The sequence below is a fragment of the Phyllostomus discolor genome, chromosome 2 (genome assembly GCF_004126475.2).
Source record: "Phyllostomus discolor isolate MPI-MPIP mPhyDis1 chromosome 2, mPhyDis1.pri.v3, whole genome shotgun sequence".
Lineage (NCBI taxonomy): Eukaryota > Metazoa > Chordata > Mammalia > Chiroptera > Phyllostomidae > Phyllostomus > Phyllostomus discolor.
The window spans coordinates 60,606,789-60,631,613 of NC_040904.2; the positions used below are offsets into that span (position 1 = coordinate 60,606,789).

At 35.0% G+C, this 24,825-nt stretch overlaps 1 protein-coding gene across 3 annotated transcripts in view; it reads left to right on the forward strand.

The window, feature by feature from the left end:
- The window catches only part of EIF2A (eukaryotic translation initiation factor 2A), a 45,165-nt gene that overhangs the window by 17,997 nt on the left and 2,343 nt on the right, over window positions 1–24,825 (forward strand). For 2 of the 3 annotated variants that reach the window (XM_028504823.2, XM_036017909.1), the window contains exons 4-12: window positions 1,841–1,959; window positions 2,988–3,087; window positions 3,440–3,522; window positions 8,010–8,083; window positions 8,207–8,351; window positions 8,536–8,652; window positions 11,724–12,295; window positions 16,242–16,355; window positions 23,425–23,553. In XM_028504823.2, coding sequence (XP_028360624.1) covers window positions 1,841–1,959; window positions 2,988–3,087; window positions 3,440–3,522; window positions 8,010–8,083; window positions 8,207–8,351; window positions 8,536–8,652; window positions 11,724–12,295; window positions 16,242–16,355; window positions 23,425–23,553 — 1,453 coding nt within the window. The remainder of the gene's footprint in view (window positions 1–1,840; window positions 1,960–2,987; window positions 3,088–3,439; window positions 3,523–8,009; window positions 8,084–8,206; window positions 8,352–8,535; window positions 8,653–11,723; window positions 12,296–16,241; window positions 16,356–23,424; window positions 23,554–24,825) is intronic. The other variant, XM_028504824.2, reaches the window with a different exon arrangement.

Here is a 24,825-nt window from a genome sequence, read left to right on the forward strand (position 1 = left end):
TTTCTGGTGAATATTTTGTGGTATTTGGGCTTTTATTTTTTAAATCCATATTTTAGTTTATACTTTTTGAGTAGTAAGTTAATAGGTATTTACTGTCTAATAGGACCCATCATACTTCTTTTCATTGTCTGTATCTTTTTGTGGTAACCCTGTTCTAGCTTAGAGTTTGTTAAGTAAATCAGTTTTTACCTTGGCAATTATTATAATTATTTTATATATCTCATATCTCCACTTGGCTTTCCATTGGATTCAACTCTGAATCTTTTTAATATGTTTCCATGTGTATGTCCATCTTTTTAATAGGTTTTTTCTGTACCTGGTTCTAGCATTTATTTCCTTAAAGTGCTGTGGCTGCATGATATATTATCATGTTCTTGGGGCAAGAAAAACAGATGGAGTGTTTGTTGTCTCTGCCAAGTTCATGGTCAACTAAGTCAGACTAACTGATTTTTCCTTAAATATGTGACTTTTTAAAAATCAAAATAAAACTCTTTGTTAAACTAAGAATAACTAATAAAAGCTATCAACTATAAAAAAGAAAGCTTCATGTAATTCTAAAATACGTAATTTATAGAAAGTTGTAAAAATCTTGTGTGTGTGTAAGAACAATATGCAGTAATCTTGTATTCTTACAAATTTCTGTTTATCCTAACGTAGTGTCCTCAAACTTGAGTACAAAAAAGTAACTTTAAGCAATTTCTGGAATAAGATGGATTATCTTTTTTTTTTTTTTTTACCCTAAAGAGTACACAATAGCAAGTCACCAACCTGGTTTTAAAGGTTGGCTCTAGCATTAATCAATGTCACCATTTGTAAAAAGGAGATAATACCTATCCTGTAAGACTGCTGTGGGTATTAAATTTAAAAATGTAGATAGAGTGGTTAGACAATAGCATGGTATGTCTTAAAAACTGGAAACTTTTTATTATACAGTTATTGTGAATCTCTGTCATTATCATATCACAATAATTCTTACAGTCTGTTCTTTGGAGCAATAGTGTTCATCCAACCTTTTGGCGTCTCTGTGCCACTCTGGAAGGAGAAGAATTGTCTTGGACCATACATTAAATACATCGCAACATGTAATCACACACACACACACAAAATCTCATAATGTGTTAAGTAAATTTACAGTTTTGTGTTGGGCCTTATTCACAGCCATCCTGAGCTGCGCGTGGCCCCTGGGTGACAGGTGGAACACCCCTGCTTTGGAGACTGCTTCTGAGAGTTTGATAGACATCAGAAGTCTCTTCGCTGATTTCCTCGGCTGCTACAGCTTTCATTTACTCACTTTAGAATACACTTTTTCTCTGTGATGAGAACTCAAAAAGAAGGCAGCTTTGTGCCAGCCAGAAAGAGGGTTTCAACAGGAACCAGATCCACCAGCACCTTGAACTTCCTAGCCTCCAGAACTTTAAGAAATGAATGCCTATTAATTAGCGAAAATAAATAAATAAAAAATAAAATTAAAGTAAACTATACTTCTGTTTTAACACCTCTTTTTTTTTCTCTTTGGTTTGATATACCTCAGGTTAACTCTCTTCACTTAAAGGCCTGTTTGGTTTTTTTTTTTTTCAGCTGAGGGTGGAATCATCTGTTGTGTCTTTCTACTAACTCTATTATTTTTCAACACCAACCTTATATAGGGGACTTTTGTTAAAATGTATACTTCTTTCAGTTAAGGTGATTATTGGGTATTTTCTAGAACTAACCAAAAATTGATTTTTATGAAAAATGAACAAAGAGTGATCTATATTTGAAAAGAGATATGAATGTTTTTGATAGTGCTGGCTATTGTGAAACCATATTTCGTTGCTGAAGTAATTTCTTTTGAAACCAGAGTAAATATTATCAGTGTCACTAACAAGGAACTGCTGCACTCCTTCGACCTTCCAAAGGCAGTTTGCCTTGAATTCTCGCCAAAAAACACTGTCCTGGCCACCTGGCAGCCTTACACTAGTAAGTACTTTCCAATTATAAAAATATTCTGACAGGACCAATTCAATACAGTGGAGGGAAAAGAGAGTTTATAACCTTTCAGAAAGTAATTGATCTTTATGATAGCAAAATCATAGTAAATATTTTTAATCAACAATGAATCTCATATTCCCCAAATATAATGTACTTTAATTAATTTGAAGGTATAGTAAGTTAGTGAAAAGATCCATCATGAGATAGAGGAAAAGAAAAAACTAAGGGAAAATTTAGACAGTAAATAACCACTGAATAGAGAAGATCTCAAAAATTAAGACTAATAACAACCTTTAAAATAAAAAAAATTTTTAAACATTATAAATGAAAGAGAGCATACAGTAGACTCAACGTCTAAGAAATGTTATGGTATGACAAAGAATAGGAAGCAGTGTGCTGCTGTCTAATACTTTTGGAGATATAGTAATATGTCATGTGAACATTTTATACAGCTGTGCTTCATAGATGGGTAATAAAATACTGAGAATTGGTATAGGAATTTATTTTAAGAAGAATGTTCTAATTATGTGGATATTGTTAAGTAAATATATAATAGTTCGTTGTACAATTGTAAACCTTCTGGGCTTGTTCATCCAGGAGGCATGGACTCTAATGAATCTTCTTTTTCCAAGTCAATAAAAGTAAAATTGAGAATCAAGAATGGTTTTATATAACTGTGTGTATGTGAGCGACTTACAGATACAAGGTTTCATAAGACAATTTCATCCACTTAACAGCAAACCATGTCAACCTTAATAAACAAGAACTCTCTTACATAATGTTAAAATCTGTAGTAATTAACTCATTTCAGAAATGCTGAAATTTTGCTCAAACTGCTATCATTATGCCTTTAGGAATGGGTGAGTAAATCCTTATTTAAAAATAGTGGGGAAAGTTTATTTAAAGCAACGCTCTTATTTGATCTGTATAATCTTGTTCAAGTTTATTCTAAGAATGAAATCTTTGTCACTAGTGTTAGGGGACAATTACTATTAAAAATTTTGTTTTTATTGTAGCTTCTAAAGATGGCACAGCTGGGGTTCCCAACCTACAACTCTATGATGTGAAAACTGGCACGTGTTTAAAGTCTTTCATCCAGAAAAAGATGCAAAACTGGTAAATAAGTGCTTTAAAATACTTATTATTTACAAAATAATTGAAACATTTTTATTATATAACACTTATTTCTTTGGGATTGGTTTAGAAAATAACTTGTGAGACCAAAATCTAGATATTTATGGATTTTGTATGTAGGCATGAAATAAACACTTGATTTTTCTATTGTTTAGTATTTGGCTGAAAAGGAGTAATATTTTTCTATTACATATGCTAACTAAAATTATTAGTAACTGACTTAACATCTTAAGTAATTTTCCTTAAATATAAGCAATATCACAAACTTTAGCATGTTAACATGTGATGTTACATTCTATCTAAAATGTTTTTATATTCTTTCTCTTCAATGTAGGTGTCCATCCTGGTCAGAAGATGAAACTATTTGTGCACGAAATGTTAACAATGAAGTTCACTTCTTTGAAAATAACAATTTCAGTATGGAAAGATTTATGAAATAATTTTATTATTTACTATAAATGTATATAGTTTTTATTGTTTTATATGGTATCATAGAGTTGTCCAAAATAACACTATATTAATACACTGCTATATATTAATATATATGCTATATGTAAACATAAAATATGTTATAATTGCTGTTATATTAATTCATTTGGATAACTAATAAATCTAAATGTTAGTGAAGTTTTATACCACAAAGATTTTCTTTTAAAATAACTTTTTATCATCTAAATTTCTACTAGACTAAGACATTTAAGTATCTCTTTATGAATTTATTTGCTATTGAAATTATGTGATACAAATAAATGTTTTATTGTATAGAATTTAAACACAAAATTATATACCTAGTCCCACTAATTATCAACCCTTTGCCAATCCTACCTCATCTGTACACCTATCCATCTTTCATCTCATGTTCTGCTACAGCAAATCCTAAAGATCATATAATTTTACCTGTAAATATCTCAGTATGTATCTCAGAAGATTAGGACTCTTTAATTTTTTTAACTTAATCAAAATGCCATTATCACAGATTATAAAATATCTGTTCAGTTTTAAGTTTCTAATAATTGCAATGTTATAATTACCATATTTTAAAATTCAGGATCCAAGTAAGGTTTCTCACAGTACAGTTATAAGCTACAGTTTCCCCCTCTATCTCTTTTTTCCCCTCTTGCAGTTTATTACTTAAACAAGGTTACTTGTGCTGTATGTTTTCCTTTGGTTTGAACTGTATCCCATCCTATAATTGAACATGTTCATCTGTCCTCTGTAAGTAACTATTGAGTTAGCCAAAAAGTCCATTTAGTTTTTTCTGTAAAATATACATTTTTCATTTTCATTGATTTGGATATTTTTAGTACATTGGCTACCTCCTGCTATTGACTTCTAGTGGGTAGAGGTCAGGGGTGCTGCTAAACATCTTATAATGCATAAGACAGCCCCACAGCAAAGAATTATTTGGCCAAAATGTCAGTAGTATCCAAGAAACTTCACAAACCACTTTTGATACATTTGATCAGTCATAGCACCTTCTCCATACACTGCACAAATCTTATTTTGCATTTCAGTAGTGTTTTTACCTTTCTTGAAATAATAAAGCATAATATACCAAAAATGTTGCCTATTTTATTCCATCTTCAATATTTAAATGGCTGCACAAAAATTCACCACTTTTGATAAGTTTTTATTATTTTTTATGTTTATTCTATTCAGTTGTCCTTGCCCCCCCTCCACCCAGCCCACCCTATGGCCTACAGTCATTCCCCTCTCCGTTGTCCATGCCTGTGTGTCATTCATACCTGTTCTTTGACTCCTTCCTTACTCATTTGAGTCCCTTCTCCTTCCTCACACCATCTCCCCCCACCCCCTACACCTCTCAGTCTGTTCCATGTTTCCATGTCTCTGGTTCTATTTTTCTCATTAGTTGATTTTATTCATTAAATTCCAGTTATAAGTGAGGTCATATGGTATTTGTCTTTTGCCAGCTGGCTTATTTTACTTAGCATCATAGTCTCCAGTTCCATCCATGTTGTCACAAAAAGTAGGGCTTCCTTCTTCCTGCTGCATAATATTCCATTGTGTAACTGTACCACAGTTTTTTAATGCATTCATCTACTAATGAGTACTTGGGCTGTTTCCAGCACTTAGTGATTGTAAATAGCACTGCTATGAATGTAGGGGTGTATAAGTTCTTTTGCGTTGATGTTTCAGGATTCTTAGGGTATAATCCCAGCAGTGGATTCTCTGGCTCACAAGGCAGTTCCATTTTTAATTTTTTGAGGAAATTCCATACTGTTTTCCACAGTGATTGTACCAGTCTGCGTTCACACCAACAGTGCACTAGGGTTCCCTTTTCTCTACTTCCTCGGCAGCACTTGTTGTTTGTTGATTTATTAATGATATCCATTTTCACAGGTGTGAAGTATTATCTCATTGTGGTTTTAATTTGCATCTTTGATGGCTAATGATGTTGAACATTTTTTCATATGTCTATGAGCCATCTGTCCTCCTTGGAGAAGTGTCAGTTCAGCTCCTTTGCCCATTTTTTAATTGGGTTGCTTGTCTTTCTGGTGTTGAGTCATATGAGTTCTTTATATATCTTGGAGATTAAACCCTTGTCTGATGTATCATTAGCAAATGTGTTCTCCTATACAATTGGTTCCCTTTTTATTTTGATGATGGTTTCCTTAGCCATGCAGAGACTTTTTAATTTGATTTAGTCACATTTGTATATTCTTTCTTTTATTTCCCTTGCTCTAGGCCTATATATCTGCAAAAATATTGCTACATGGGATATCTAAAATTTTACTGCCTATGTTGTTCTCTAGGACTTTTATGGTATCATGACTTATATATAAGTTCTTCATCCATTTTGAGTTTATTCTGGTATGTGATGTAAGCTGGTGGTCTAGTTTCATTTTTTTTTTTTTGCATGTACCAGTGCAGTTCTCCCAACACCATTTATTGAAGAGGCTATTTTTACTCCATTTTATGCTTCTGCACCCTTTGTTGAATATTAACTGGCCAAAGAGACATGGGTTTATTTCTAGGCTCTCCATTCTGTTTCATGATAAGTTTTTTCTTTAAGTGCACACTGATATGACAGCTGTCACAGTGTAATTTAACAAAATTGTTTTGAATGAAGTTAAAAGACAACTAGGCAGTACTGGAGCCATTGTATGGGGCGGGGGGGACTTTTTGGCAGCCCAATAATTTGGATCTAGGGTTGGTCAGCTTCAGTTTCTTACTTTGTGGGAGAGGTGAGGATAAGACTACATCATGGGACAGTGTTGAGTTCTTTTATCAGGAAGCACATACTGCAATCTTATTGTCTTGAATTTTGTAGGGGTTTAGCTGACGTTCATGTTCAATGCTTAGATCCATTATTTGTGAGTGGTTGTGAATTGGTGATATTCTGATTACCCTTCTCCTCTCTCATGTATTAGCTGTACTACTTCTATAAAGAGAAATGTTCTCATCTACTATCTGGTTACCTGGTACCACTTATATGGAAAAGAAAGGATTTCCTTTCCCTATATCACTTTTAATATAATGAATTCTTTCTCTAGCAATCTTTATTGCAACTAATTAACTTCCCCACCCTAACTCCATCTTTATGAACTATGGATTTAAATCTATATGATGTATTTTCAGTACATTGCAATTATTATTTTTGATGCTCAAATTATTCCATCATTGGTCAATTAGTCTTTAATGACCTTTTTGCTGTGTAGTAAGACAAGCTGATTTAAGATTATTTTGTCTTAATATTGCCTGCTATATACCTAGAATAAGTCAATTCTTCTAGATACCCTGGTTCCTTTTAGTGGAAAGTGGTATTTAGAGAGCACAGTTTGGGTAGGGGGTTCTTACTGCTACTGTGTTGATTATTGTTTCTAGGCCTTTTTTTTTTCTTTTTTTATATCTTATATTTGTATTGCCTTTTGCCAACACCAGGAATCCTGATTCTGTGGGATACCATGGATGACAGTTTGAGAATATCACATTCACATAATTATTCCTTTGCTTTGCTGCACATTAACCACATAGTGTTCTTAGAATAACAATGCCAACAGTAATACCAGTAACATCATTACTGAAAATAATTTAAAGAAAAGGTTCTGCAGTTCTTTATCCCATTAATGACACTACATGTTTGACTGTATTAAAGTAGAATAAGAATTGGTAACTCTGTTCATGTGTACAAAAGGTGGCATGCAGGCTAATTTTAAGCACCATTCACATAATCATTATAGCTGTATACTTCATTTTCCTGCTTTTGAGACTCATTCTGGTCCCTACTCATTTAGGGTTCACTTGCTGGTTTATCTTACTTGCCTATTTGTGGGCTGCCAGTTTTGCAGTTTGGTGTGCTACTTTTGAACAGGTGTTGATCTCTGAGTTTGAACAAAGGTGGTGTAATAGCTCTCGATCCCATTAACTATATGAGCAATATTGTTTAAAATACGGGTTCTGACTGCCTGGCACAGCATTAGTAATTAATAAATATCAGCCATTTTTACTCTTGTGACCATTATTGTCGTGTACTTAGTTATAGAGTAATTATATCTACATTCTATATTAGTACGCCAAAGTTATCTTTCCCTTCTAATGCACCCTAAGGCTACTTCATTTCAGAGGTTGAAGGGAAGGGAACTGACATTTATTGAATATTTACTATGGCCTGGCACTGTGCTCTTAAATATCAATCACTGGGAATTAAGTGTATAATCTCATTACTTGCTCAAGTTCACACAGCTAGTAAGTGACCGAGTAGGAATTCAGGTGTAGGTCTGTCTTGCTCCCACCCCATGTGTTGTTCTGCCTCACCCACATGAGACTGCAATGAACAAACAGTGTTAGTACAGAGTTACATTAACTTTCTATAATGCATTCAGAATTTAACATATCACTATTAGCATCTCTCACCAATCTAACACCCTTTACTTTTTTTTTAGACACAATTGCATATAAATTGCATTTGCAAAAAATTAATGATTTTGTGTTATCACCTGGACCCCAACCATACAAGGTAATTGCTATGTTTTTGTTCATGTGGAATATTATAAGATTAGCCTTTTTCTTAGTTTTTAGTGATATCCATCTTAGTTCATATGCTTCAAAAAATTAAATGATTTATATCTGTGTATCTTAGGTCGCTGTTTATGTTCCTGGAAGTAAGGGTGCCCCTTCATTTGTTAGATTATATCAATACCCCAACTTCGATGGACCTCATGCAGCTCTAGCCAATAAAAGTTTCTTTAAGGCAGATAAGGTTACAATGCTATGGAATAAAAAAGGTATGAGAAATATATTTTATCTCATTTTGTTAAGTATCGATTTAACTTGTTATGTGTACAGGGAAAAAAGTATCAGTGCTTATCTAATGAAAATTTACATGGCTTTGTTATATTGTATAATGTATTTTTTATCACCATTAGGTTAATTTATGCTTTAAATCTAATTAAGTTTTTACTGTTATAGCTACTGCTGTGTTGGTGATAGCAAGTACAGATGTTGACAAAACAGGGGCTTCCTACTATGGGGAACAGACGCTGCACTACATTGCAACAAACGGAGAAAGTGCTGTAGTGCAGTTACGTGAGTATTTCAGTGGTCTTCCTTTGATGAAAAACAAGGACAGTAAAAAATGATGATATAATCGAAATTCTTGATCAGGTGATAAAACTCACATATTTTATAACCTTTAAGATAAAATTCCTCTTAATTAAGAAACTTTACAATCATCTCCAAAGACCTTATTTTGACAGAACCGTATTAGTTAGTTTGGTTATACTAGTAGAAAACTCGTGGAGTGAGCAACTCCATTGTCCTAGCTCTTTTGGGACTAATTTAACTTATTAGGATAATAAGTTGATCTACTGAGTTTAGCACTATTCTTCAGAATTGAAGAATGCTAGCACTTCATCTTTTGCTTTAAGGAGCTAAATTAACTGTAAAATAATACAGTTTTAAAATTCTGGCAAATCCTTATTTTTTCATTGTGAATTGAACTTGTAAAAATGAAAACCATTCTATAGAAGAGGTAAACAAAACAAAGATGACTTCCCTTTCCACTATTTAACATTCTGAAAGAGCTAGTCAGTGTAACCGATCAAAAGATAAACATACACTTGTAGCTTTTTCGGCCAGAACCACCATCTTCCAGTAATTCGCCAAAATGATTTAACACAAAGGGAAAGAGGAGAGGTACCCGTTACATGTTCTCTAGGCCGTTTCGAAAACATGGAGTTGTTCCTTTGGCTACATACATGCGGATCTACAAGAAAGGTAATACTGTAGATATCAAGGGAATGGGCACTGTTCAGAAAGGAATGCCCCACAAATGTCACCATGGCAAAACTGGAAGAGTCTACAATGTCACCCAGCATGCGGTGGGCATTGCTGTAAACAAACAAGGGCAAGATTCTTGCAAAGAGAATTAATGTATGAATTAAGCATATCAGCACTGGAAGAGTTGAGATAGCTTCCTGAAACGTGTGAAGGAAAATGATCAGAAAGAAGGAAGCCGAAGAGAAAGGTACCTGGGTTCAGCTGAAGTGTCAGCCTGCTCCGCACACTTTGTGAGAACTGGAAAGGAGCCTGAGCTGCTGGAACCCATTCCCTATGGATTTATGGCATGATGAGTATGAAAAAAATCAAACACTTCTATACTGATAAAAAAAAGATATACACTTTTAAAAGGACAAAATAAAATAATCTCAGCTAATAGATGAGGTCACGGTATAAATGGCAGCCACTTAAAAAAAAACATCATGGAAGGAGGGTTTTATATATAGCAACAAAAAAAACAAATAGTATAGGTCTGATAGGAAGAAAACTTCAAAAACCTCTAAGAAACAAACTGACCTTTAGTAAGAATTTTATGAAGATGTCATTACTTTCCAAATTGATCTAAAAATGAAGTTAAAACGCCAGTAGATTTAATTCAGGTAAGCTGATTCTAAAGTTTACCGAAAAATAAACATGGGAGAATATTTTGAAAACTGCAAAAGAAGAGTAGGCTGGGAGGTTCTGACACTACTAGATACTAAAGTGTAAGGCTGTTGTAGTTAAGACACTTTGGTTTTGGCTGGTGGATAGACAGATAAATCAGTGAAACAACAGAATCCAGAAAGAGAGCCATACTTCCACAGCTGCTGCTGTATAACAAAGTCAAGACATGAAACAATGATGGAAAATACTGAGTTTTTAAAAATATATAGTAAACCATCTAGCTATTTGAAACAAAGTTAATAATGCTGTCTCAACACCAAAATAAAATGCAGTTGGGCCAAAAATTTTTACCTAAAACTACAAAACTAAAAGCAAATATTCAAGATTTTTTTCCCTAATCTTAAAGTAGAAAAAAATTTTCCAGAGAAAAGTGATAAATTTTAATATATAAAAATTATAGATTTCTAGATTGGAGGAAGAAAAGATTTCATAAATTAAGCAAAACAAAAAAATGGGAGAGGTGTTTTTAGACAGACAAGGGACAAGTATGAGAAAAGGTGAATTTTGTTAACATCAAAGAAGTCAATAAAAGACCAATAACTGAAAAATAGTCATGAGACAGTAAAAAGTAATCTGCTGGAAAAGAAATGAAATTATGTATAAATATGTTTAGAAGATGCTTAGTTTATAATAAATAAGAAAACAAGATACAGTTTTTCACATCATTAGCTTGGCAAAGGTTGACGTATGGAACCACACAGCATAAGTTAGAGTGAGGGGAACTGTGTATTGTCAAAAATCATGGATATTGTAAGTTGGCACTTCTTTGAAGGACATCTTGGTGGTGTGTCATCCAGGGAATGAAGGTGTGCACCCTTTGACCAGACAGTTTCACTTCTGCAGATGTATTTGTGAACACAGTGGAGAATATAAATAAAGGTTTGTAATGGAATACAGTGCAGCTGAAAAAGAGTAAGGCAAGTTATAAGGTGCTTATGTGAAAAAATCTGCAGGACAGAGTATTAAAATAACAGAGGTTTAGAACTTGGGGGTTTTTGTATGTGTTTAAAAGAGAGAGACTTAATTTCAACAAAAATAGTCTGAAAGCATATACAAGAAATATACCAGAGGATTGCCTTTGTGTACCAGGGGTGTCCAACCCATGGCCCATGGGCTGCATGAGGCCCAGGATGGCTGTGAATGCAGCCCAACACAAAATCATAAATTTACTTAAAACCTTTTTTTTTTTTGCTTGTCAGTTTTTGTTAAGGTTTGTGTATTTAATGTGTGGTCCAAGACAACTCTTCTAGTGTGGCCCAGAGACACCAAAAGGTTGGACACCCCTGGTAGAGGGACTTATTTTTGTGACATGTTTTTTTATATAGTTTATATTTTTATTACTATGTACATATACTACCTAGTTCAATAAAAACTAGTTTGTTAATAACTAGTAGTAATGACCTATACTACTATGAGCCCACATTGCCAAAATGTAAAAGAAATTAAGATTTGCTAGAGACTCTTAAATAAATGTATGATTATACATTAATTTCCATAGTACATCATGTAAAAATACTTTAATTTTAACATACCATAAAATTTTTGGATATTTTTTACTTTTTGACATGCTTGAGTATTATGTTATTTAATTTGTATTAATAAACATTATAGTAATATAAATCATTGCTAATTTGGGCTTTATATTATTTTTCTAGCAAAAAATGGCCCCATTTATGATGTAGTTTGGAATTCTAGCTCTACTGAGTTTTGTGCTGTTTATGGTTTTATGCCGGCCAAAGCGACGGTTTTCAACTTGAAGTGTGATCCTGTGTTTGACTTTGGAACTGGTCCTCGTAATGCAGCCTACTATAGCCCTCATGGACACATATTAGTGCTGGCTGGATTTGGAAACCTGAGGGGACAAATGGAAGTGTGGGATGTTAAAAACTACAAACTTATTTCTAAACCAGTGGCCTCTGATTCTACATATTTTGCATGGTGCCCAGATGGTGAGCATATTTTAACAGCCACGTGTGCTCCCAGGTTACGTGTTAATAATGGGTACAAGATTTGGCATTATACCGGCTCCGTCTTACACAAGTATGATGTGCCGTCAAACGCAGAATTATGGCAGGTTTCTTGGCAGCCATTTTTAGATGGAGTATTTCCAGCAAAAACAATAACTTACCAAGCAGTTCCAAGTGATGTACCCAGTGAAGAACCTAAAGCTGCAACAGCTTATAGACCCCCAGCTTTAAGAAATAAACCAATCACCAATTCCAAACTGGTAAGTCAAGTTTTACTACTTTGGTAGGAAAAGGTTTCTAGTGTGTGGAGTTCTCCACACCTGCTTATCCTCAGGCATGTTCTTATGTTACTTAGTACCTGATTAGATTATAAACTCAAGAATAGAAACCATGCAGAACCTATTGCTGAAAATGGTGAACAGCTCATATTAAGTTGACAAAGAGGTTAATGTGAAACATTTCACATTTTGCATGTCTGAGATAGATAACTGAGCATGGCACACTGGCTTTGTAGATCATGGGCTCAAATTCAGATGCCTCTCAGGTTAGGCTGGTAATGGAAGGCAGTGGTGACTGGGAGAGGACGGTGGCAGGAAGAGATCCTGCCCTCCCTAAAGGCCGCACCACCACACGGCAGCAGCTCATGATTTTCATAGGAGATTTTAGGCCCAGTTTGCTAAAATATTTGATTTTTCAAGATAAAACAAGTCTGGATGTTTATGTAAAATTTCTCTATTTCCAAAACACTGTTGCTCAAACAGAAGATTTGTTGTCCTTAGGCCATCAGTTTCTATCTCTGTTGGAAAGGTATTACCACTGCATCGGTCAGATTCTTAACTGCTTTAAAATGTTAGCATTTCAGAGCTCAGGAGAAAGCATTTATAAATGATCTGAATTTTGGGATGATGTTAAGGAGTAAAGTTTCTCTGTAAGTCTGTCCACTATTTATTAGAAAGATGACAATACAATAGATGTAAACTAAAACTGGTCCAAGTAAACAGGGATATATAGTTACTTAATTATTAGACACTCAAGGAAGTAAATACTTTTTAAAAGGATAAAGTATTTGCCCTAGCTAGTGTGGCTCAGTGGATTGAGTGCCAGCCTATGAACCAAAGGGTCACTGGTTCAATTTCAAGGCAGGACACATGCCTGGGTTGCAGGCCAGGTCCCCAGTTGCGGGTGAGAGAGGCAACCACTCGTTGATGTTTCTCTCCCTCACTTTTTCCCTCCCTTCTACTCTCTAAAAATAAATAAATAAAATCTTTTTTTTTAAAGGATGAAACATTCCTTTGCCTTCCTTGTGCCACTTCTAACCCTCTCAAAACAAAAATAACAACCTTCCTTTTCTTTAAAATGTAGCAGTGATCTGTGACTTCTTAAAATGTTCTGTTTAAACATTTTTGTTGTATTAAATTATTTAGTAAATATATATAAAAACTTAACAAATTAAACCCTATTTATGATATTTTTATTAGATCAAAAAAGAAAGTATATTGTAGTCTTTAGCTTTGTCTGATGTATATTGAAGTGTTTCTAAGATAAAAACAGGAGTAACCTCAACCTATCCTGTTTTCTAAATCTGAGTAAGATAGCAGAAGTAGAATTTTGAATTAGTGTTTATTTTTACTCTCTGACCCATAAAACTAGTTTGTTTTGGTGGAGGAAGGTAGAGAAATTAATATAAAAAGATTATAGTTTGAAAATGGTGATAAAACTAGGTAAGAACTTTTTAAAACAAATTTTTTAACATTTAAGGTGTTCACCGAGTTTTTGCTTTTGTATGTGACAAGGTAATTATGTGATCCTGACAAATCATTTTAGTTCAAGTAACCACTAATAAGTTTTTGTTTGTGTCTAATTCCAGAGTTAAGTAAATGACAAAGAAAATGCTGTCAAGAAATTACTAGAAAAAAGATGTTCTCGTTGATAACTTCACAAAGGCAGGGGAGTTACATAGCAGAAGGGGGGGGGAAGGTGTTGGGATTCTTCCCCTTGAAGAAAAAATTGTGTTTTTTATAAGTAAAAATTTGTATATAAGTTATACTTTGAAGGTGTTTCTTGGCTTTCAAAAAAAACCTCCACTTTTATTTTATGTCCATCAAACAGTTACATAATAGATATAACTGAAGAAACAAATTGTATTAGGGAGGGTGAAATTCTGTGCAAGGGGCGCATAGTACTAAAGCCAGAAAAGCTCATGATCTGTAGTAGCTGTGTGGATTTTTTTTTTTTTTGTCTTGAATGAAAGTCCGTCAGTCTACATGGTGCTCATAGTGTGGAAGAGTTTGTAACTCATTCTTTCTTGCATCATTTTTAATTGCTTTGTCATTTTTTGAGGTTCTCATCAGTAGAAACTTGGAGCTAGAACAAGGTACTGTAGAAGAGCCCACTACTGAAAGAATTTTGATGTATAAAAAAATGCTCAGCACATATTAGTATATCTTAACTCACATTGTATGCAGTGGAGACAAAAAAAAGGAAATGACAGAGGCATGGTCTCCAAGTTTTTCTGTTTTGCATTGTGGGTTTTTATATGCAGAGTGGGGCAAAAGTAGGTTTACAGTTGTTCATATGGAAAAATACTACAATAATTAATAAATAGTAACTGAAAAATAAACTCGGTTTTGTGTGCTCACAGCTACTTTTTCCCCACCCTGTATTCCGTTGCTTCAAGTAGGGATATGTACGCACAAAGAACTTTGATGATCTGAAATAGTTAATGCTACTGCTAAGATAAAGTCACTGTGGTTTCTTATTTATTCCTCTGTATCTTAAATGTTTGAGCCCTGCCCATTTCCTCATAACACTTACAAATACAATGCTGATCTGAGATCTAGTAATCAAGAAACTTCATAGAAATCTGGTCCTTGTGATGTGCCAAGTGTGACAGAGTCTAAGAGACAGTTAACACTAAGGTGATAGCAATTCAGAGAAAATCAATTGGTAGATGAATATTTTTGCTTAGGGTGAGAACATTTCTGTTCTGCTTTCTTAGCAAATTTCATTTATACCACAGGTGGCACACACAAGGCCTGCAGGCTGAATCTGGCCCTCCACTTTATCTGTCCCAGCACCTTATTTCTACCCAGTGACAGCAGTGCTGAGCTCCTTGCCCCTAGTTAAGGAGTAGTTACATTTATACAGTCCTAAAGTTGCATACGGCCCTTTGAAGGCAACCACAAGCCTGATGTGTGGCCCCTGGTGAAAATGAGTGTGACAACCCTGGTTCATACAATACAGTGTTATTTACTGTAGTCACCATGTTGTACATTAGATGCTTCTTGATCTTAATTCACCCTCTTTCTATTGTGGAATATAGTTGATATCTCTCTGGTTATATAAATATCTGATTATGGAAATTATTGTCTATTTTCATTGTATAATCTGACCAGTTACTTAGATTTTTGTAGGCCACATCACTATGTTAATCCTGGATTTATAATTATGCAGTTACTTACTCCTTTCTATTTAATTTATTTTTCTGTTCTAGTTTTCCTATTTGCTTTTATTTTTATCTTCTAATCCCTGATTTTGCAAGTAAAAAACTAGAAAATAGCCCTGGCCAGGAGGCTTGGTTGGGTGAAGCATCATTCTGTCCCCCAAAAGATTACAGGTTCAGTTCCACATACCTAGGTTGCAGGTTTGATCCCCAGTCAGGGCACTTACAGGAAACAACCAGTCAGTGTTTCTCTTTCTCTCTGTCTCTTTCTCCCTCCCACCCCCCACTGCCTCTCATTTTAAAATCAATCAACATGTCAAGTGAGGATTTTTTTAAAAGATCTAGCAAATAATTCTTAGTGCAAAGAAAATAAATGAGGAAACTGGTTTTCTTTTGGCAGCAGTCAGATCCAAAAAGATTGCAGAAGAAACTATTGTTGGTATCTAATTCCATAAGAATCATGTGTCAGTAGTGATACTAAAAAAAAAATCCATTGTTTAAACAAAACTGAAGCGAAGTTTGCCAACTCTTATGTAAGAAACTCTTATGTAAGAAACAGATATCTTGAATAGGAAGATCCTCTTAAATCCATCCCAAAGTCGGAATGTGCCTACTGCTAATCAGAGTTTTGAAATCTTCTTTGCCGGTGATCTTAAATTTGATAAAATAAGTTTATTCCATATTAGCAAAGTTTTTAAATTTTGTATGCATTTTAAAAAACATGGACTCTATTTCAAAGTTGTTTATTTTACATTTTTCCATAGCATGAGGAGGAACCACCTCAGAATATGAAACCACAACCAGGAAATGATAAGCCGTTATCAAAAACAGCCCTTAAAAATCAAAGGAAACATGAAGCTAAGAAAGCTGCAAAGCAGGTATTAAAACAAAATAAATTAGCTTTAAACCTTAAAAGTTTTGTTAATTTAAAGACTTCATTGTTATGTTATAGAATGAAGTAACGGAGTTAGACTTAGAATTTCTTTCTTTTGTGTTTGATTGTGAGTATTATTAAAGTATTTTCATGTATGTAAAAGGAGATAAAGGAGACTGGCTCTGATCTTTAAACCTGAAACCCTAATTGGATTCTGTAGTATGTTACTTGCTGTAGACCTTTGTGTTTAAAATTTTGTGAAATGGTATAGTTTGCTTTCTTGAAAATGTGTTTGTTAAGAGAGAGACAAAGTGCATGACTGTGAAGCCATTTTATCACTCAGTATTATATTACTTTAGGAAATTATTCATTTAGGAATCTAAATACGAGAAGTACCCAAACAATGGAATTGTTCTAAAGTAATTTTTAATATGATTTTATAGTTGCAAAACCATACCAATGTAATAATAGACCAATTGTGGTCATGTATGACTTACAGTGGTAGACCTCCTAGGCTAAGACTTTCTGGTTAGTGAAGTCATGGTAACTACATACTAGTGATTCAAATAATGTGGTGTTGCTGGTAATACTTGAATTTTTTTGGTAGTTCTAGGTTGCTTATTTGTTTTGGTAGGCAATAAACTGTTTTAAGGTGTAGAATTGCTTTATACAACCATATTCTGGGCTTTAAAAAAATCAGGGCACTCTTCTGTAGTTAATAGATTTCATCCAGTAATATCTTTAAATAGTTCAGGTTTAGGTCATTCTGAGCTAAGTAATATACTCCTTGTATTAGACTTGTACAAAAGCAGGATGTGTGCTTTCATCATTATTGGCGGAGACCTCTGCTAGCCCTGAATGTTACAAGTTAGTAGTGTCCTTATAGCCTCTAGTAGGTAAGATTCCTTCTTACTTTTTTCCTAGTTAATTATAGAATATAATTGACAAATAAAAAAATTTAAGTATACAATGTGATGATTTGATATAGATGTACATGGTAAAAGGATTCCCACAGTCAAGTTAATTAAATGTCTATCACCTCACACTATCTTCTTGGGGGTGAAAACACTTCAAGTTCTGTTCTCTCATCAAATTTTACTGATACAATACAGTACTATCAACTGTAGTCACCGTGTTCTACATTAGATCCTCAGACACTATCTTATACCTGAAAGTTATATCAACCTCTACACTTCTGCCACGCCCCAGCCCCTTGCAACCACCATACTACTCTCTATTTCTGAGTTTGATTTTTTTTTTTTAGATTCCACATGTACAGTGATACCATCCAGTATTTTATCTTTCTCTGTCTGGCTTATTTCATTTAGCATAATGGCTCTGGTTCATTCATGTTGGTGTAAATTGCAGAATTTCTCTTTTTAAAATACATGTGTGTATTACATATACATGTGTAATTCATGTATGTACACACACACACAGAGTCCAGTAGAAGTAAGGCCTACTTGAGTGTGGTTGGTAGGATAATAATATGGGTATAATAATTTATAGTTTTAATTTGAACATTTCACCTAAAATGTTATATGGTGTGCTTAAGTGTGATAGTATTATGTTATAGAATTACATGCTTATAATATTGTTATAAAAGATTTTATAATAAAAAAGGCATTATTTGTGCTGGACTCTGTATACATACACACACACGTACATTGTACACGTGTACACACACATGTGTGTGTGTAACTTAACTGTGTTTCACACCTTGGCTATTGTGGATAATGCTGCATTGAACATGGGAATACAGATGTCTCTTTGAGATAATGATTTTGTTTCCTTTGGGTGTATACCCCAAAGTGGGGTTGTAAGTCATATGATAGCTCTTTTTTAAATTTCTTTTTTTTTTTAATTTTCTTTTTCATTTTTTATTTTTAACTTTAGTAGACATACATTATTATAGCAGTTTCAGGTGCACAACCCAGTGATTAGACATTATGTAACTTACCAAGTCATTACCCCAGCAATATCGTGCCCATCTGACACTATACATATTTATTAGAATATTATTGACTATATTCCTTATGCTGTACTTTACATCTCTATGACTGTTTTGTAACAACCAATTTTCACTTAATTGCTTCACCTTTCATCCAGCCATCAACTCTCCTAGTTGGCAACTGTCAAAATGTTCTCCATATCTGTGAGTCTGTTTCTGTTCTGTTTGTTCATTTATTTGGTTTTTAAGATTCAATTGTTGACAGATATGTACTTATTGCTATTTTATTGTACATATTTTTATCTTCTCCTTAAAAAAGACCCTTTAACATTTCATATAATACTGGTTTGATGTGATGGGCTTCAATAGCTTTTTCTTGTCTGGGAAGCTCTTTTTATGTCCTTCAATTCTAAATGATAGCGTTGCTGGGTAGAGTAGTCTTGGTTGTAGGTCCTTGCTTTTCACCACTTTCAAATCCCTTCTGACCTATAAAGTTTCTCTTGAGAAATCAGGTGACAGTCTTAGGGGAGCTCCCTTGTAGGTAAGTAACTGCTTTTCTTTTGCTGCTGTTAAGATTCTCTCTTTGTCTTTACCCTTTTACATTTTAATTATGATGTGTCTTGGTATGAACCTCTTTTGTTTCATCTTGTTTGGGACTCTCTATGCTCCCTAGACTTGTATGTCTATTTTCTTCATGAGGTTAGGGAACTTTTCTGTCATAATTTTTTCAAGTAAGTTTTCAACTTCTTGCTTTCTCTCTTCCCTTTGTAGCACACCCATGTTGCAAATGTTGGTACATTTGAAGTTGTCCCAGAGGCTCTTTATGTTATCCTCTTTTTTTTTAATTCTTTTTTCTTTTTGCTATTCTGATTAGGTGTTTTTTTGTTTTCTTATATTCTAAATCACTGATATGATTCTCAGCCTTATGTCCTCTACTGTTGATTCTGTGTAAATTATTCTTCATTTCAGTTAGTGTATCCTTTACTTCTGACTGGTCCTTTTTGTACTGTTGAGGTTTTCACTATAAGTTCATTGAGCATCCTTATAACCAGTGTTTTGAACTCTGCACCTAGTAGGTTGTCTCCATTTTGTTTAGTTCTTTTTCTGGAGTTCCATTCTTTCTTTTGGGCCATGTTTCTTTATCTCCATATTTTGACAGCCTCTCTGTATTTGTTCCTGTGTATTAGGTAGAGCTGCTGTGTCCCCCAGGCTTGGTAAAGTGGCCTAATGTAGTAGATGTCCTGAAGGTTCTAGTGGTGCAGCCTTCATGATCACCCAAGCTGGGCACTTAAGGTGCATTGCCTCTAAATGCATTCCCCCTGAATAGTCCATGCAGTCCATGTCAATAGTCCATAGACATGGACTATGTGTACTCTCCTCTTATAGTTAGGCCTTGATTGTTGTTGGAACATCAATGGGAAGGGTTTACCCCCAGGGGAGTCAGCTGCAAGGACCAGCTGTGACCATTAACCTCTGGCCACCATGGAGGATCAGCTTGTCACAGATCACGCCTTACTTCAGTGGGGCTCTGGTGCCCATTGAATGTGTTGCTTGTCGAGGCAATTTGGTGGTGGTGCTTCACTGTGGTCTGAAGCTGTTCACCGGATGTGCTGACTCTGGAACCTCCCAAGAGGTTCAGGCCAAGGTTAGCCACCGCCTGTGTTCTGTCCCATGACCACCAAGTGTGAGCTACAAAGTCATCTGCAGATGGCTGCTACTTGTGCTGGGGTTTGAATGTGCCCCAGCTAGGCCAAGCTGTAAACCAAGTACAGCTGCTGTTGGTGCCAGGCTGGGGCCACCTAGTGAGAGGTACGGGGAGCTGCTGAGGCCAGATGCTGCTTGTTTGAGAGATTTTAGGAAAATATGAAGCATGAGCCAAGACAAGCCATTCATATAGAAAAGCCACTGGAAACACTATGGGTAGGCCTGAAAACTGGGTGGGGTACGGTCTCAGGGAATCACCAGGGCAGGGCAAACAGTATTAGCTAGGTTGATGGAGTCTCAGATACGGCACCCTGCCTGCCAGCTCTGTTGGTGGCTAGGGTTAGAGGGGGCACATCAAAGAAACAACAGCCTCTTCTGGCACTTTTATCTGGGAGAAAGCTGTCCCCTACCCTCCAGCTCTTGCCCTGATGCTGGACATTTCATTTCCTCCCTGTGTGTCTCTGGTGCCTTTCAAGCTGCTGCCCCCATGCTGGAGCTCAGAGTTAGTCTGCACGGGGCCACTTTGAGAGGAACTGTCTGGGACTTCAAGAGCCTCCCTTTCCTTCAGCTTCAATCTCTGCTTGTTTTCACAATCAGGAGTTTTGGGGACTTCTCTTTGTGGCACTGGAACTCTGGGCTGGGAGGCCAGGTGTAGGGCTGGGACCCCTCATTCCTCCAGGGGAACCTCCATAGCTGAGATACCCCTCCTAATTTTTATCTGCCACATTTGGGTTTGGAGCCAGCCCATTCCATGTCTCCACTTCTACCACCAGTCTTCAAGTAGCTTCTTCTTTAATTTTCTAGTTGTAGGACTTTCATTTGGCTTGATTTCAGGTCGCTCTGAATGATAGTTGATATGTAGTTTAGCTGTGATTTTGATGTATTATGGGAAGAGGCCAGTACAACATTTACCTATGCTACCATCTTGACTGGAAGCCTGCTGCTCCCACCTTGCTGGGTCCCCTGGCCTTCTGGGTCAGGCATGGGCTGCTATCTTCCCAGAAACCAGCAGTTCGTCAGTCTATTTTCAATTTCTTAAGGAACCTCCATATTGTTTTCCATAACAGTAGTACAAGATTCTTTGTAATAGAGATTGAAGGACCTTCTGAAACACACCCACTTTAGAATCCTATTTTATAAATGATATTTCTTCCTTTTATCAGATATTTTCAATATGGCTATCACTGGTACTGTGCTAAGGTGCCTTTGCAGTAAGACATCAGTTTATTTTGTGTGTTTTTCTGATAAAATTTGCATTGGGGTCATAGAATCAGTATGTCTTACTTACAAAAATCAATTTAAAATATTTGGACTTTCTTAAAGAGAGCCCTAGGTTGGTGACTTTTTAAAAGAAACAATTGGTGCCATTAATGTAAAACATTTATTACAAAAACAAACACACCACTGCATACAACCGGGCAGTCACCCATGTGCTCCACATAAAAGACAACACTATCAGTGCATCATTTATGGAGTCCCTCTTGGTGTGTTTTCCAGTGATGGCAGAGGTTTTCTTCTTGCAAGATTATCCTTTCTGTAAGCACTTTAGAGACAACTGGCTGGAGTTAGCAAAAGTTATGGCTGTGTACTAGTACGAAGGTAAATGATCCATGACAGTAGCACCTGGACCATACCTTCTCAGCCCTGACTCCAGGTTAAGTAACCAAAGATAAGGCAGTCAGATGCACATGATCTAATCAAGTACTTTCATAAACTGATGACGGTTTTATAAGCTTATCAACTATAACAAAAAAGAATTGAAATTAAAAATTTAACTCTACTATATGCATATCCTTCCCAGAGAATGACCAGAATTTGAGTATCATTATGCAGATATTTTAACATATTCTTGATTATTTAAAATAGGATAGAAAATTAAATTTTGTATTTTATCTAACTTTAATAGTTTTTACATTTATAAGATTAACCTTCCTTTGCAGTAAAAAAATTAATATTCTGAACTCATTACAAACAAGTGAATTTAAAATTTTTTTATCTGATGTCAAAAGTGAATTTTGATAGGCAAAGTCTCTCTTCTCCTTTTATGTACTCTTTAATTTTATATTATGAAAAATGTCAGACTAAACTTATAGGCTTCTTAAGAGTAGAAACTAAGTCGTTTCTTTCTGAGTACTTTTAAAGTGCTCAGTAATGTGTTTCCACATAAAAAGTAAGGAATTAATTTTTACTGCACTGGAACGTACAAAAAAGTGCAACTCTGAGTAAGAGGTTTTGGATGCTTGGGTCCTATGTACTCCACTGGGAACTATACGAAGAAGTAGAAGCCCTACATTGATGGCAACAAAAACTTAAATAACTTTGTCCCCTTCTTGTCAAAATGCATGTCTTGTCTTAAATACAAAAGGAATGTCATCCCTTTTCTCTTTCATTTATTTAGCATGTGCACTAAGGCACATATGATGCTGGGGGCACAAGTAGAACAGTGAACAAGGAAACCTCGGGTGCAGTCTGAGGGATAGTGCATACGGTGTTAGAGTAGGGCTACATACCACATGTTGCACACCTAACTAGTCTGGTCTCCTGGGAGGTGAGGAGATCTTCCAGGAGGCCAAAAGGTTAAGTAGAGTTAGCTAGGTCATCTGAGGGTATTCTAGGCACAAGGAACAGTCAACAAGAATAGTAAACATGAAGGCCAGGAAATGAGTTTTATAGCACCTTATGGGAAATAAAGATGGTTCAGAACCAGTGGTACCTCAGTGAGGAGGGATGAGGCTACAAAGGTCATCAGAGATCTGATCACATTGAGAGCAATATAGTATCATTTTCAGGGGGGAAAAGTTTTCAAAGGCACTGTGTCGCAGAGTTCAATTGAAAAGATTATAAATCTCTATAGGACTTGTCCTGTAGCATCATCCATTACATGTACTTGATCATACATATTCGTAGTTTTGGAGGATATCATAAGAGTGAAACTTCAGATACCTTAATTAGAAAATCCCTCTCACATTTCCAAAACATCCATATAATGGCACCTCCCAAAATATCCAAAAATTTTGAATGCTTATTGGCTCATACAGACACCTGCTGGTTTGCTCTGCTAAGGTATTTCATTTCATTTATTTTTTTAAATTATATTCTAACATAACATTCTTAAAAAATTTTGTTATATTACTTTAAATTATAGATTTACCAAAGTGTTGCCTATGGCAAATATTACAGTAAAAACCTTTTGGTTGTATCATTATACTGTGATATTTTTTTAAGTTGGTTGTTTATCATGGGACGATGTCACATAATTTATGGGGCCTTCCATGCAGGCCCTCTCTTTATATAAAATGTGGCATAAAAGATAAAATCACATTTTTGTTTCTGCATTTTATATACCAAGGCTGTTTTGGTTGAAGCACTCTGATGTTTGCATTTTAGAAAATTAAACTTTTGAAAATATTTCCTGCAGGAAGCAAGAGGTGAAAAAAGTCTAGATTTGGCACCTACTCCTGCCCCACAGAACTCAGCACGGAACACTGTCTCTCAGTCAACCTCTGGAGACCCTGAGGTAGACAAAAAAATCAAGAACCTAAAGAAGGTGAGAGATTTAAATAAGTCAGATGTGTTTTTTGAAAGAAATATGTAAGAATTATTAAAGAAAGTAATATTTAGATGCCTAAGTATAGGCATCTATGTAGTTTATAGCAGTTCTCATTGTTACTTTCTCACTGTAAAATATTGTAACAGGGATGGCGCTGACTTAAGTTCTCTTCACAAATGTCTAATGGCTATTAGTCTCTTTATTATTGGTTTTTAGAGTAATAAGAAATAATATACATTTGCACAGAAATATGCTAAGCACTTTATACTTAGTATTTCACTAGACACACATATGAGACAGGAACAGAACTTTACCTCAGTTTTAAAGATGAGAAAACAGAAGCAGAAAGAAGTTTATTAGTTTGTCAAGTTGCAACGAGTTTGTGGAAATAAAACCAGGTCTCTAGAGCACTTCCCAGGCTGCACTGTTTAGTTTCTCTTTAATGGAGGGTGGGATGGGCTTAGGAGGGCAAAGGGGAGGAAATCGGGACAACTCTAGTAGAATAACAATTTTTAAAATCTTAAAAAAACACACACCAAAAAAACAATAGTTTCTGCTTAAGCCGAAGATGTCATCCAGGTACAAAGAGGTGCTAAAATAAATGGTGAAATTGGTTATATATTTATGTACATATATGCATATATATATATTGGGTTGGCCAAAAAGTCTGTTTAGTTTTTTCCATAAAATAAAAGACACAGTTTTCATTTGTACAAATAACTTTATTGATTTAGATATTTTGAGTATATCATCTATCACCCACATGGTATAATGTTGATTGTCCTCAATTAATACCTGGATTTGACCTTTTATCAATTTCAGTTGGTCTACCCAACCATGGAACTAGAGAGAAATCTCCAGCACAAAACTTCACAAACCACTTTTGGCACATTTGATTGGTCACAGCACCTTCTCCATACCACTACACATATCTTTTTTTGCATTTCAGTTACATTTTTACCTTTCTTGAAATAATAAAGCATAATATGCTGAAAATGTTGCGTGTTTTCTTCCATCTTCAATATTAAAATGGCTGCACAAAAATCCACCAATTGTTGTTTTTTTAAATGTACACCAATATGACAGCTGTCAAAATACAATCTGACAAAATTGTTTTGAATTTAACAAAATTGTTTTGTACAAAATACAATCTAACAAAATTGTTTTGAAGTTAAAGCACTACTAGAGCTATTTTACAGGGGAAAAAAATGAACTTTTTGGCCAACCCAGTACATATATAACATTAATTTAAAGCTTGGAAAATATTTC